Here is a 15,778-nt window from a genome sequence, read left to right as displayed (position 1 = left end):
GAAAAAAGGTAGAAGATGCTGCATTTTTTCTGCACTGGACTGTACTGGAACGCAGTAAAATGCACCAGAATGCACCTAAACACACTGGAACACTCATGTCCTTACTTAAGGGCCAGTTCACAGCACATGCAGTCCAGTGCATGTTTTTTTCTGTATTGAAAATGCATAGATAGTAGGTTATATGGTTTTCAATGGCATAGTTCACACCAGTGTGGTCAGTTCCAGTGCGTTCCAATTTCAAAAAGAAAAGTAGAATATGCAGCATTTTTTCTGCACTGGAACGTGTTAAAACGCATCAAAAATGCAACAGAACTGCCTAAACGCACAAAAAATGCACTGAAACACACATGTCCTTATTTTAGGTTAAGAAAAAGGGGGGGGGGGATGCACTGGAATGCATCAAAAACGCACTGGAACGCATCAAAAACACATCAAAAACGTGCTTGCTAAAAAGCATCTGGACTGCATTTCTATAGTGTGAACTGGCCCTACATTTAACCACTTGCCGACCAGCTGCTGACTATATACGGCGGCAGGTCGGCAGGTTCCCGCAAATTGCCGTACCTGTATGGCAGTTCACGGGAGCGATCCTGGAGGCGCGCACGCCCCCTCGCTAGCGGGGAAGCCAAAGCACAGAGCCGGCGGACACGATTGCTGCCTGGCACCCACGATCGCTCCCCATGAAGAGAGAACGGAGGTCTGCTGTTGCAAACACAGCAGACCGTTGTTCTCTCAGGAATCAATGCAGAGCTCCTGTGTTCCTCCTATTTAGAAACACAGGTCTCTGTGTTGATACCATAAGCCCCTCCCCCTCACAGTTAGAAAACACTCCCTAGGCTCACATTTAACCCTTTGAGCGCCCCTGGGTTATCCCCTTCCCTGCCAGTGTCATCAGTACAGTGACAGTGCATACTTATAGCACTGATTACTGTGGTAATGTCACTGGTCCCCCCAAAAGTGTCAAAAATGTCAGTTAGGGGTTCGATCTGTCCGCCGAAATGTCGCAGTTCTGCTAAAAATTGCAGATCGCCGCCATTACTAGTAAAAATAAATAAATAAAAATTACATAAATCTTTCTCCTAATTTGTAGACGTGATAACTTTTGCGCAAATCAATCAAAATACGCTTAATGGGATTTTTTTTTTACCAAAAATATGTAGCAGAATACAAATTGGACTAAAATGATGAAAAAAACACAGATTTTTAATTTTTTTTTTTTTTTTTTTTGTGGAATGTTATATAGCAGAAAGTAAACTTTTTCAGAATTGTCGCTCTTTTTTTGTTTATAGCGCAAAAAATAAAAAGCGCAGAGGTGATCAAATACCACCAAAAGAAATCTCTATTTGTGTGGAAAAAAAGGACATCAATTTTATTTAAGTACAGCGTCGCACGACCGCGCAATTGTCAGTTAAAGTTACGCAGTGCCGAATGGCAAAAAATGGCCTGGTCATTAAGGGGGAAAATCTTCCGGTCTAGAAGTGGTTAAGAAAAAAGAAGGGGAAAATAATGCACTGGACTGCGTCAAAAACACACCAAAAACGCATCAAAAAACATGGGAACGCATTTAAAAAGCGTCAAAAATGTGCATGCAGAAGAGCATCCGGAACGCATTGGACTGCGTTTTTATGGTGTGAACTGCCCCTTTTGATGCGTCCCGGTGCATTACCCCCCCCCCTCTATTTTCACCTTAAAAAAGATATGAATGTTTCACTGCATTTTTGGTGCGTTCCGGTGCGTTTTTTAAGTGTTTTATCATGTTCCAGTACAATTTTTGATGCAGACAAAAAACGCACTAGACCGCATGTGGTGTGAACTGGCTCTAAAAGAGGTCACAGTTCCCTCCCCGACAATTACTTTATCTGCTTTTCTCAGAAGGACGAACCATCTTTGTTCAGGCATCTTTGTTCAGGCATCATCCATGGTCACCATCAACTTCTTGGACTTAGGTTGCCGGTTCTTGGCCGTGTTCACAAATGCCTGACACACATCAGCCCCTGCTGCAGCCTCTCACCTTGTGACTTGCTCCAAAGTTACAATGTATAGTCGGATCACTGGGGGGGGGGAGACTGAGGAAAGCAAGCAGGTAGATTCATTGACTTCTGTCTAAATTGGCCCTAGTATAATAGGGACCCATGGGCGTCCGCAGAAATTTTTTCAGGGGGGGCATCATTTTAAGGTCACCCATGCTCTGCCCCTTTTCGCCCCAATAGCTCCCCCTTTAGAGCAGGCCAGGCCAGGGTCTCTCATAGATCCCCTTTAGAGCAGGGTCCCCATAGAACCCTCTCTAGTCTTACCTTTTCACCTATATTCCCCATGCTACCAGGTTTCCCTGCATCACCAGGAACCCCAGGCACTCCCTGCAAAGAATATATATATATATATATATATATATATATATATATATATATATATAGCCAATATGACCCCCTTTAAAGCAGGCCAGGATCCCCATAGATCCCCTTTAGGGCAGGCCAGGGTCCCCATAGATCCCCCTTTAGAGCAGGCCAGGAAATTTCCAGGGGGGGGGGGGCACTTGCCCCCCCTTGCGGATGCCCATGTAGGGAGCTTAGACTGGAAGTCCAGAGACTGTTGCAGTGAACTGTCAGTGCTGTGTAATAAATAAATACATTGTTGCAGTGAAACATTCATCATAATACAGCGCTTCCTCTTTCTGTCGTCGTATCTTCTGCTCCTTTCCCAGGGTTCCGTTTTTATGGCAGACAAGTTCAGGCATCAGCTCGCCATTAAATTATAGGAGAAGGAGTTTCCGGCTCATGTCTGGATTGTTCCAGGAAGGGATGAGGGTTCCTGTGCGATGTACAAGCGGATAAAGACGCACGCTGGTCGCACATACATTCTATACTGGCCTACCTGGCTGCCTCAAAGAGGACCTGTAATGAGAGAAATACATTGGTTGCCACCTCGCTGTAAAAAATGCTATTCTAGTGGCTTTAGTAGCAGTGGCGGCTGGTGCATTGGGGGCGCAGGGGCGTCGTCCCCCCATCCATACATCCGGCCCCCTAATCTACATGCAGGGCGCCGGATGTATGGAGTTCAATGGGGCTTTTTTTTTTTTCAACCATGTGATTAGAGCCAGAGGCTCCAATAGGCTAAAAAAAGGGTGGGCTGGGGGCGCAGATCACTGCGCCCGAGTCCACCCAGTTGTGTGACAATAGCGAATGAATATTCACTATTGGCACACGGATCCTCCTCCTGGCCAATCAGGAAGTGTGTCCCAAGACCCGTTTCCCAATTGGCCGAAAGGAGAAGCCATGCCATTGGGCATGGAGGAGGAAGGAGGTGACGCAGAAGACTAAGGGGGAAGAAGCCGCCGCTGCCACCGCCGTCGTTTGCTGCTGCTGCTGCACATGTCCAGATGTCCAGGCAGGGTTAGTGAGCCGAGGAGGGGTCCTGCTGTGGTCTTGGGGGGGTATGGTGTGCGGCCTGGTGTGGCCAGGGGGGGTGTATGGTGCGGTTGCGCCCCCCCCCCCCCCGGCCCATGGAGCACCAGCCACCGCTGTTTAGTAGGCAAATAAGGAGTTCCGAAAACACTTGCTACCTGCTTATTCAGCGACTATGCGACTCAGAAAGTATTAAAGCCAAAGATAACCAGGGAATGAACAATTCTATAAGAAGGTTTTCAATTTGTACACATACTGTATACACAGCGATTTACATATTGTGTATTCACATCCGTCCCTGCCCCCAAGGAGCTTACAGTCTAAGCTGGCTATTAGGGATGATGAGTTTAGTGTTTAATATGAATATTAGTTTGGACCAAGTGCTGGCTGTTTGGATGTCAGTATTGAATATTTAGGGCGTTCGGCGTTGAAAAGCATGACAGCTGTCAATGGTTGCTAAGGAAGCAGGGGATGCTTGCACAGCCGCTGCGTCTTTATCAACCACTGACATCACCCAACCCATTCACTTACATGGCTGGGGAATCCCTGGTCATGTAAGAAAACAGTGGATTACATCATTGGTCACATGTCACCACTATCCCCGCCCTTCCTTTGTATAGCCGATGACAGTGCAGGGAGCCCTCATTCGGGGATCGGTCACATGCGGCAAGTAGTTGGGTTTGTTGGCAGCAAGTTGGCAGCGGCAGGCATTGTGATTGACAATGCATCTACTACTATTTTTATTTTTTAACAAAGGATTTGTAAAACATTTGGGTTTCTTTATTGCTAGATACATTTTGTGTGTGTGTGAATGAGTAGGGGTACTGTGTACTCCTCCTTCTCATTCATGTGGGTGGAGATTGGCTGGGATATTAAGTAAAGGGGGCTTCCAGATTCCAAAAAGCCACCCCCACAACCACTGGGTAAGGGTTGTGGGGATGAAGCCCCTGTCCTCAGCAACATGGGGGCAAAATGCTTTGCCAGGAGATAATCACCTCTGGCAAGACAACCCCCCCGCCATGTTGAGAGCATGTGGACTGCTATGGTTCAGAAGAGAGGGCTTACACTCGCCACCCCGCCATGTTTAGGGCAAGTGGACCGCTATGGTTCAGGAGAGGGGGGTTACACTTGCCCCCCCCCCTTACTGCCCAGAAAGGCTGCATGCTTACATTAGGGATATGGTAGACCCCCACATGTCCCCCACAATATATAACAAATCCTTAGGGGTCTTATATGTATTTTGGGAGACCTTTGTGCCATTTTTCTTAAAAAAAAAAAATAAAAAATCTAGGGGGAGATGTCATTACTGGCAATTTAAATGTTTTTCCCTTTGTAAATGTTACAGTTGAAAAAAAATCACTGCTCTCAGCAGCATGACATTTCTTTTAGAATCATTTTTTGCATTGGCACATGTTCCCCAGGATGAACTTAACCTATATGAGCCCTAACAATGTTACTTTGTATCTCTCTATCTCCTGTCTGATCAATGTTTATAAACAATGTTCATTTGTATCTCTCTATCTCCTGTCTGATCAATGTTTATAAACAATATTCATTTGTATCTCTCTATCTCCTGTCTGATCAATGTTTATAAACAATGTTAATCTGTATCTCTCTATCTCCTGTCTGATCAATGTTTATAAACAATGTTCATTTGTATCTCTCTATCTCCTGTCTGATCAATGTTTATAAACAATGTTAATCTGTATCTCTCTATCTCATGTCTGATCAATGTTTATAAACAATGTTCATTTGTATCTCTCTATCTCCTGTCTGATCAATGTTAATAAACAATGTTCATTTGTATCTCTCTATCTCCTGTCTGATCAATGTTTATAAACAATGTTCATTTGTATCTCTCTATCTCCTGTCTGATAAATGTTTATAAGGAATATTATTTTGTATCTCTCCATCTCCTGTCTGATATATGTTCATAAACAATATTTATTTGTATCTCTCTATCTCTTGTATGAAAAATGTTTATAATTAATGTTACTTTTGTATCTTTCTCCTGTCTGATCAATGTTTATAAATAATGTTACTTTGTATCTCTCTAGATGTATGAACAATGTTAATAAATAATGTTACTTTGTATCTTTCTCCTGTCTGATCAATATTTATAAACAATGTTTCTTTGTATCGCTCTATCTCTTGTATGAACAACTTTTATAAATATTATTACTTTGTATCCAGGGGGCTGGCAGGAGGGGCAGTTGCCCTGGGCACTATGGTATCATGTAAGGGGATGGGGAGGGGGGGGGCACCATGATTAGATTGAGGGGGAAGGGATTTGTGTTGGGAGGAGGAATTTGGAGGGCAGCAGGGGAAAATAATTGCTCTGGGAAGGGAAATTTGGGGTGTGTGAGCTAGAAGTGATGATTCAGGGGCATTTGTGTTGTGAGGGGGGTGGGAGGGGATTTGTGTTAGGGGAATTTTTTTTTTGGGGGGGGGGGGACTTATACTAGCAGGGATGATTGAGGGCTGTTTGTGCTAGAAGGGGGGATGGGGGGCATTTGTGCTGCGGGGTTTTGAGGATGGAGGGGGGAAAGATTTGTACTGAGAGGGTTGGATTTCAACAGGGGGTGTGATTTGTACAGGGAGGAGGTGGAGTTTTTTTAGGGGGTAATCATACAGATTAGGGACAATTTTTTTTTTGGGGGGGGGGGAGGGGGTTTGCTGACACATAATGCTTATAAATCTTGGGGAGGGGGTGCAGTTTGGCATGTTCACCCTGGGCTCTGGGTGACTTTGTCCCTGCACTGTTTGTATCTATCTCCTGTCTGAACAATGTTTATAAACAATACTACTTTGCATCTTTCTATCTCTATCTGAACAATGGCTAGTATCCCAAGGGTGATCACTTAACTATACAACTTCTTTCTCTGGCTTTTTGATGTTTCAGTTTGGCACCCTTGGTTAGTTTAACTTTAGCAACGTGGTTTTTTGTCTCAGTGTGCCCTCTGCGGCTGCACGGCACCCCTTGTGTCCTCTGTATCACTTTGGTGGCCCCTGGTTGGAGATATTGGGAGATCCAGTTGGTGATTACCTATTAAATCCCCTGAGGAAGCTAAGCTCAAAGTGGCGCACCATCACTGATTTTTTGAAAATATCCTCTGGGATCAAACTAAAGAGACACATTGCTGATTTTATCTTAGTTCTTTGTAAACAAATTGTAATGATATATTAATAAAATGTGTTATTTATATAAACATTTTTTGGTTTCATCGTTTTTATGGCACCGGAAAAATCCCACAAAAAACCTTCCTGTATATATGTTCTATCCAGGTATATTGTTGCCTTTTTGAGTTTGTCACTAGCTCACTTCACACTCTCTATCGATCTGAACAATGTCTATAAACAATGTTACTTTGTATCTCTCTATTGCCAGTCTGAACAATGTTTATTATCAATGATACTTTGTATCTCTCTATTGCCAGTCTGAACAATGTTTATTATCAATGATACTTTGTATCTCTTTATTTCCTGTCTGATTAATGTTTATAAACAACGTTCCTTTGTAAATCTCTATTGCCATTCTGAACAATGTTTATTAACAATGATACTTTGTATCTCTCTATCTCCTGCCTTATTAGTGTTTACAAACAATGTTCCTTTGTATCTCTCTATCTGTTGTATGAACAGTGTTTATAAACAATGTTACTTTGTATCTTTCTCTTGCCTGACCAGTGTTTATTCGGAATGTTAATTTGTATCTCTCCATCTCCTGTCTGATCAATGGTCATAAACAATATTCATTTGTATCTCTCTATCTCTTGTATGAAAAATGTTTATGAATAATGTTACTCTGTATCGCTCTATCTCCTGTCTGATCAATGTTTATAAACAATGTTCCTTTGTATCTCTCTATCTGTTGTATGAACAATGTTTATAAATAATGCTACTATGTATCTATCTCCTGCCTGACCAGTGTATATAAGGAATGTTATTTTGTATCTCTCTATTCCTGTCTGCAAAATGTTTATAAACAATGTTCCTTTGTATCACTCTATCTCCTGTCTGATCAATGTTCATAAACAATATTAATTTATATCTCTCTATCTCTTGTATGAACAATGTTTATTATCAATGATACTTTGTATCTCTCTATCTCATGCCTGATTAATGTTTATAAACAATGTTCCTTTGTATCTCTCTATCTGTTGTATGAACAATGTTAATAAATAATGTTACTTTGTATCTTTCTCCTGCCTGACCAGTGTTTATACGGAATGTTAATTTGTATCTCTCCATCTCCTGTCTGATCAATGTTCATAAACAATATTCATTTGTATCTCTCTATCTCTTGTATGAAAAATGTTTATAAATAATGTTACTTTGTATCTCTCTATTGCCAGTCTGAACAATGTTTATTACTAATGGTACTTTGTATCTCTCTATCTCCTGTATGAACAATGTTTACAAACAACCTTATTTTGTATCTCTCTATCACCATCATATCTATAACAATCATATTTAATAACGTGTCAGACAGTCTGTTTTTATTAGCAGCAGCAACTGCAGCTATATTAATTACACAGCAACTCCTTGCTGTCATTTTGACAGGTGGGAATTGATAGTGAATGTAAGAAGGGAAGGAAAGTCATACTATAAGCATCCAGTGTAGTGTGATAAAGTTTTTTGAGTGTGTAACATGTTCAAGGTCCAATATTTGTTAAAGTGGTTGTAAACCCACTCTGATCACTTTTAACTATAGGGAACCCTTTAACCAGTTCCCGACCGACCGCCACCTATTTACTGTGGCAATGTGGCTCTGCTGCGCAAATCGCCATAGGTCTACGTTGGTCGCTTGCAGGCAGCTAGAGGGTGAGCGCATGCCGCCACCGGCGCACTCCTGCCCCCACTCGGCAGCGGGGAAGCTGATGCATGGGTCAGGTGGCTACGATTGCCGCCTGACACCCATGATTGTTCCCCGCTGAGAGAGAAGAACGGCTAGCTTTTATAAACACAGCTGACCGTTCTTCTCCCTGGAATGATCACAGAGCGCCTGTGATCCTTCTAAATAGGATCACAAGTCTCTATGATCATTACAGAAGCCACGCCCCCTACAGTGAGAATCACTCCCCTAGGCTCACATTTAACCCCTTGATCACCCACAACGTTAACCCCTTCCCTGCCAATGTCATTATTACAGTAACAGTGCATATTTTTAGCACTGATTACTGTAGTAATGTCACCGGTCCCCCCAAAAGTGTCAAAAATGTCAGTTAGGGGTCCGATCTGTCCGCCTCAATGTTGCAGTCCTGCTAAAAATTATTGCAGATCGCTGCCATTACTAGTAAAAAAAACAATAAAAATGACATAAATCTTTCCCGTAGTTTGTAGACGCGATAACTTTTGCGCAAAACAATCACAATATGTTTATTGCAATTTTTTTTTTTACTGAAAATATGTAGCAGAAAACAAATTGGCCTAAAATGTTAAAAAATTTTGATTTTTACATTTTTTTTGGGAATGTTATATAGCAGAATGTGAAAAAAATATATATATTTTTTTAGAATTGTCGCTATTTTTTTGTTTATAGCGCAAAAAATAAAAATCGCACAGGTGATCAAATGCCACCAAAAGAAAGCTCTATTTGTGGGAAAAAAAGGACGTCAATTTTATTTGGGTACAGCGTCGCACGACCGCACAATTGTCCGTTAAAGTAACTCAGTGCCGAATCGCAAAATATGGCCTGGTCATTAAGGGGGGAAAATCCTTCCGGTCCAGAAGTGGTTAATAACCATGTGTCAGACAGTCTGTTTTTATTGGCATCAGCGACTACAGCTGTATTATTTACACGGCAAATCCCGGCTGTCATTTTGACAGCTGGGAATTGATAGCACGTGTAAGAAGGGAAGGAAAGGGCATACCACAAGCACCCAGTGTAGTGTGATAAAGTTTTTTTGAGTGTGTAACATGTTCACGGTCCAATACTTGTTTAAGCGGTTGTAAACCCACTCTGATCACTTTTACCTATAGGGAACCCTTACCTATAGGTGCTGTAAATATCTCCTAAACTTGCACCGTTTAGGAGATATTTACATTGCATGCAGCCGATGACGTCATCGCGCATGCGCTCTGAAGGAACGGCCGCCCATGCCGTTTCTTCAGAGCTCTGTGCCGCGCGTGACGTCGTGCAGCTCCCGGCCAGTAGCATAGCCGGAGTCCACAGACCAGGAAGGAAGACAGGAGAAGATGGATGCGGTTGCCAGCGGGGACGACGAGGCCTTCGTTTGGAGGTAAGTGTCACATAATGTGCTAGTATGTGATGCATACTAGCACATTTTGCATTTATTTTGCAGGGAAGAAAATAAAAAAAATTAAAAAAAAGGAAGAGTTTACTTCCTCTTTAAAATATTTGACCAGCAATTTCTCTTCAACATTTATAATTTTCCCTTGCTTGCTGTGTTGTTATATTTTCACAAATATGTTTCATGTAGTGAATTATAACCACTAGAGGGGGCACTTGTCTTTATGCCAGATACCCCATGGAGGTTCCCTACTGTCCATCTGTTTCATGAAAAGCCACATGGAGGGTGCACATTACTCCTGACTAGGAAGGCACATCCGCCTTCAATGAAAGTCTACCGCCATCATTGGCCTTAGGCTTGCAGTGGGCGGAGTCAGATGCTCCTGTTTGTTATATTTTATACATTTATTTGATTATATTATTATATATGTAAAAATATAGAAAGTAGAAAAGCTACAGAGTTGCGCGACGTTCGCATGTAAACAAGCAGCCTGACCTCTGACACAGCCGCCTCAATCCAATCAGACCGGTTCTTCCTGTTATCTCTTCATTTAAAAATCATTAAATGAATTGTGCTGCTTACATAATTACCCCAAATCTGTCTTCTTATTAACTTCCCATAATCCTCAGCACACCATAATCAGAGCCAGAGAGAAAGAGGCAACCAACATTGCGAGCAAACGTTTTCTACTGACATGTTTCAGGCATTGGGGGTGTAGGAGGTTCACACGACCTTATGCAAAGGGAGAGGGCGCAAGAAGCGCTTCAGCTGATGAGATTTAAAGTTCCAGGATGAAACCTCATTCCTCATAGCCCTAAAAAAGCTAAATTCCTTTAGAGCTCATATCTAACAGTATGAATACAGCCAGGCTAGAGCTCATACCCTAAACAGGGCTCATACATCATAGACAGAATACGGCTCATACCTCATAGACTGAATACAGCTCATACCTCATAGACTGTATACAGCTCATACCTCATCGACTGAATACAGCTCATACCTCATAGACTGAATACAGCTCATACCTCATAGACTGAATGCAACTCATACCTCATAGACTGAATACAGCTCATACCTCATAGACTGAATGCGGCTCATACCTCATAGACTGAATGCGGCTCATACCTCATAGACTGAATGCGGCTCATACCTCATAGACTGAATGCGGCTCATACCTCATAGACTGAATGCGGCTCATATCTAATCGACTGAATACAGCTCATACCTCATGGACTGAATGTGGCTCATACCTCATAGACTGAATACGGCTCATACCTCATAGACTGAATGCGGCTCATACCTCATAGACTGAATGCGGCTCATACCTCATAGACTGAATACGGCTCATACCTCATAGACTGAATGCGGCTCATACCTCATAGACTGAATGCGGCTCATACCTCATAGACTGAATGCGGCTCATACCTCATAGACTGAATGCGGCTCATACCTCATAGACTGAATGCGGCTCATATCTAATCGACTGAATACAGCTCATACCTCATGGACTGAATGTGGCTCATACCTCATAGACTGAATGCGGCTCATACCTCATAGACTGAATGCGGCTCATACCTCATAGACTGAATACAGCTCATACCTCATAGACTGAATACAGCTCATACCTCATCGACTGAATACAGCTCATACCTCATAGACTGAATACAGCTCATACCTCATAGACTGAATACAGCTAATACATCATAGACTGAATAAAGCTCATACCTCATGGACTGAATACAGCTCATACCTCATAGACTGAATACAGCTCATACCTCATAGACTGAATACAGCTATTACCTCATAGCTGAACTGCAACTCATACCCTGAGTACAGCTCTTACATCATTGTCTGAACAGAGCTCATACTGGGAATAGTTCTCATACTTCATATAATAAGTATAGCACATACACAATTGGCTTATTAGTCCTCAGATTTCTAGAGCTCATATCTCATAGCCAGAATATCGCTCTTACCTTATTGCCTGAAAAGAGCTCATACTGTGAATAGAGCTCATACTTCGTATAATGAATACAGGATATACATCATAACCTTTATAAAGCTCATGTTTCAGTGGGAGTAAACAAGGCCCCGTTCTTGGTGTCAGTGGGAGGAATAGTATCTCATCATTGGTGTCAGTGGAAGGAATAGTGCTCCATCATTGGTGTCAGTGGGAATAATAATGCTCCATCCATGGTGTCAGTGGGGGATACTGGCCCATCATTGGTGTTAGTGGGGTAAATAGTGCCCCATCATTGGTATCAGTAGGAGGAATAGTGTCCCATCATTGGTGTCAGTGGGAGGAATAGTGTCCCATCATTGGTGTCAGTGGGAATAATAGTGCTCCATCCATGGTGTCAGTGGGGGATACTGGCCCATCATTGGTGTTAGTGGGGTAAATAGTGCCCCATCATTGGTATCAGTAGGAGGAATAGTGTCCCATCATTGGTGTCAGTGGGAGGAATAGTGTCCCATCATTGGTGTCAGTGGGAGGAATAGTGCCCCATCATTGGTGTCAGTGGGAGAAATAGTGCCCCATCATTGGTATCAGTATGAGGAATAGTGCCCCATCATTGGTGTCAGTGGGAGGAATAGTGCCCCATCATTGGTGTCAGTGGGAGGAATAGTGCCCCATCATTGGTGTCAGTGGGAGGAATACTGCCCCATCATTGGTGTCAGTGGGAGGTATAGTGCCTCATCATTGGTATCAGTGGGAGGAATAGTGCCCTATTATTAGTGTCATTGGGAAGAATAGTGCCCCATTATTGGTGTCAGTGGGAGAAATAATGCCCCAAGGTCCAGAAAAAGTCAAGCAAAAGGCCAGCCTCCAGGTCACAGCTTGGAGACCATTGCCTTACACCATGAATAGAGCTCATGCCTCAAGCATTTTGAGATAATTTCCCTTTTTCAGCTCTTCACTAAAGCGAGTCTCAAATGGACACCAACCTTTATCTAAGACGGGTCCAAAGATGGCCAGGTTGTCGTTTACAGTCGTACAATTCCACCTCCTGCCGCGGAACTGGTGCTGACATTCCTGTATGCCGATCTTCACCCCCTCCGCCACACTGGGCATTATCTCCATGTAATTCCGACAAAAGCGCATCTGCTTTGCTACAAGTCCCGGGATGGTGCCACACGGGATTGGCTGTGTCCCCAGGGAAGAGTATTGCTGGCCAATGGCTAATGACCTGGAAGAGAGGATTGGATAATTAGTCACCTATAGCATCAGCGATGATCCAATCAGGAAGACGAACGATTCACTAATCTCTATCTTTCCAACAATCTGGTTGGTTTACAGAAAATAACACAGCTCAGGAATTCACCAATCCTAATCAATTAACTGTTTGATTCTCAGCAAGTAAAGAAAAAATGCGCAGCTCAACTGCAGGGTGTTACAGCCCCCCTACCGCTAGTGTGAACAAGACCTAATGCTTATATATAAAGGATGAGAGCGCTACAAATCACAGATAATTCCAGTAAACATTTATTATCCACAACGAAGAGTCAAAAGATTTAGTCAACGTGTTTTCAGGGGGGCCCAGTTGAAGGGGGATTTGTGATCCCCGAAGCGTGTTGGATATACCTTCTGAATTCTTGTTGTGGATAATAAGCTCTTACATGTTAATGTGTGTCAAGCATTGAGCAGCCCAGTCACTCAAATGCGAGGCTTCGCTACTTTTTCTGTAGCAAAGCGTGGCGTGTTCTCCCGGGTCTGTACACCTGCTGTGCCCATTATGAGGGGTTCCCACCATCCCTGTGCTGAGTTCCCGGTTCTGTACCCCTACTGAGTTCATTATGAGGGGTTTCCATCATCCCTGTGTTGAATTTCTGGGTCTGTACACCTGCCAAGCCCATTATGAAGGGTTGGCACCATCCCTGTCCTGAGTTCCCAGGTCTTTACACCATCTGTGCCTGTTATGAAGGGTTCCCACCATCCCTTTGCTGAGTTCTCAGGTCTTTACACCTGCTGTGCCCATTACGAAGGGTTGGCACCATCCCTATCCAAAGTTCCCAAGTCTTTACACCGGCTGCGCCCATTATAAAGGGTTGGCACCATCCCTGTGTTGAGTTCTGGGGTCTGTGCACCTGCTGTGCCCATTATGAGGGGTTCCCACCATCCCTGTGCCGAGTTCCCGGGTCTTTAGACCCACTGTGTTCATTATGAAGGGTTCCACAGAAGAGAGAGGGCCCCACAGGGATTTTTTAGGCATAGGCCAACCAGCTGAGAGCAATAGAAAAAGTAAGAAATATGTAGCCTGTGGTGCCCATTATGAGGGGTTTCCCACATCCCTTTCCTGAGTTCTTGGGCCTGAACACCTGCTGTGTCCATTATGAGGGGTTAATTTTGTTTATTGAAAATTCTTACAAACAACAACTTATATACAATAAACCCATAAAAAAATTAATTAAGAAATAACATATTTACAAAATAATTGAAAATAACTATACGAAACCAAAAAATACAAAAAACAAACAAACAAGAACATAATAAATAAACCAAATTGTGCACAGCATAAACCCTACAAGAGAGCCAGACTAAGAAACATCACCGTCACCATGCATGTAGCCTTTAATCAAAAATGATATTTTATGACTGATTTTAAGCTGACAACATTAATGGTTGCCACTTTTAACGGAGGATAATTGAGGCAGCCGTTTCTGAGCATGACTACTCTCTCTCCCCGGAGAACCAGTGCGCTTCAGTGCACCCTGGGACTCATCATCCATAGAAGATGCTGTACTCATGGAGTCCCATTCATCGTCATCATCTGACAGGACCCCGAACTTATTTGTCAAAGGCAAAACCTTAGGACTGTGGGTAGCTGAACACTTTTTTTCCTTATTTTGCCCTTCCTCCTCTTCTCCTCCAACCATTCCACATCATCCTTGGACAAACTGGAAATAACAGTTTCCCCACTCTTACCCTCCCCTTCACCCCCACTCTCCCTTACCTTATCTGCCACCAGGCCAGCCTCTTCACCATTTTCCCCACTCCTCTGCATCTCTTGGTCCCCAATAGAAGTCCTGAAATGTTGAGGGGGTGGGACTGGCACTGCACTTGATGCCCCTGCATCAGCACCTTTTGCCGCCTCTGCAATTTTGGAGGACATAGACACAGAAGGATTGGACACATTCTCGGTAACTGATACCTGACATACAGACTGGGAAGACACTGACACACTAGGCAAAAAGGAACAGACTGGGGCGCCACAGGTTTGGAAGACACTGACACACTAGGAATTGGCACAGACTGGGGCACCACAGACTGGGAAGACACAGGCACACTAGGCAAACGCACAGACTGGGGCACCATAGACTGGGAAGACACAGGCACATTGGGCAGTGGCACAGACTCAGAGGGATTCGCAGGCACCCTAGCTGCTGAGCTCCGAACATCCTCCATGAGCTCAGGCTGGTTATGCATTGCCTCAGGACACTGACTATAAGGATGCCCCAGCGCATTGCACAAGTTGCACCTTAAAATATTGCACTCCTTTGCCAAATGCCCTAAATCCTGACACAGAGAGCATTTCATCACTGGACAGGAGGATGCAAAGTGCCCTTTATCCCCACATTTATTACACAGCTTTGGCTGGCCTGGATAGAATATGGTCGGCCTGTCCCTCCCCAGGAAAGCTGAGGATGGCAGATGCTGGATGACATTGTCAACTACTCTCAGTTTTAGCTGCACAGACCATCCCCCCTGTCTATATTCCCCAATCATCCATAATTTTCTGCAAGGGGCTCAGGATGTCTCCATATCTCCTCAGCCATACAGATAAATCCCCTTGTGGTAAAGATTCATTGCAAACAAGAATTGTCACCATTTTAATGAGTGGCTGGCGTAACACAACCTTGGGGATAAGCCCTTTCCAGTCCGGCAGGCTCCTACACACATGTTCATATTTTCCCCAAAATATATCCAAAGACTCCGGACGGATAAAGGACAAATCATACTCATAAGAGACGGTCGGACTGATCAGGGCGAAGATATCTGCGGGTCTAAAACCCATCTGCAGAATCTTATCCACCACAGCTCTCCTATATTGTGGGATACCCTCACCCTCCCATCGTAGCTGCACAACATTCCTCCTTTTAAATAATGAGGAAGATAAAACATTT

General features: G+C 43.5%; 1 protein-coding gene across 1 annotated transcript in view; it reads right to left on the bottom strand.

Annotated features, from left to right (window-relative positions):
• The window catches only part of WNT3A (Wnt family member 3A), a 189,636-nt gene that overhangs the window by 22,873 nt on the left and 150,985 nt on the right, over window positions 1-15,778 (bottom strand). The window contains exon 2 of the mRNA XM_082257715.1: window positions 12,602-12,843. Coding sequence (XP_082113841.1) covers window positions 12,602-12,843 — 242 coding nt within the window. The remainder of the gene's footprint in view (window positions 1-12,601; window positions 12,844-15,778) is intronic.

This window comes from Pelophylax lessonae, assembly GCF_965119305.1.
Source record: "Pelophylax lessonae genome assembly, chromosome: 5".
NCBI lineage: Eukaryota > Metazoa > Chordata > Amphibia > Anura > Ranidae > Pelophylax > Pelophylax lessonae.
Note: the sequence above shows the minus strand (reverse complement) of the source record. Positions and strands in the feature narration are given on the sequence as shown.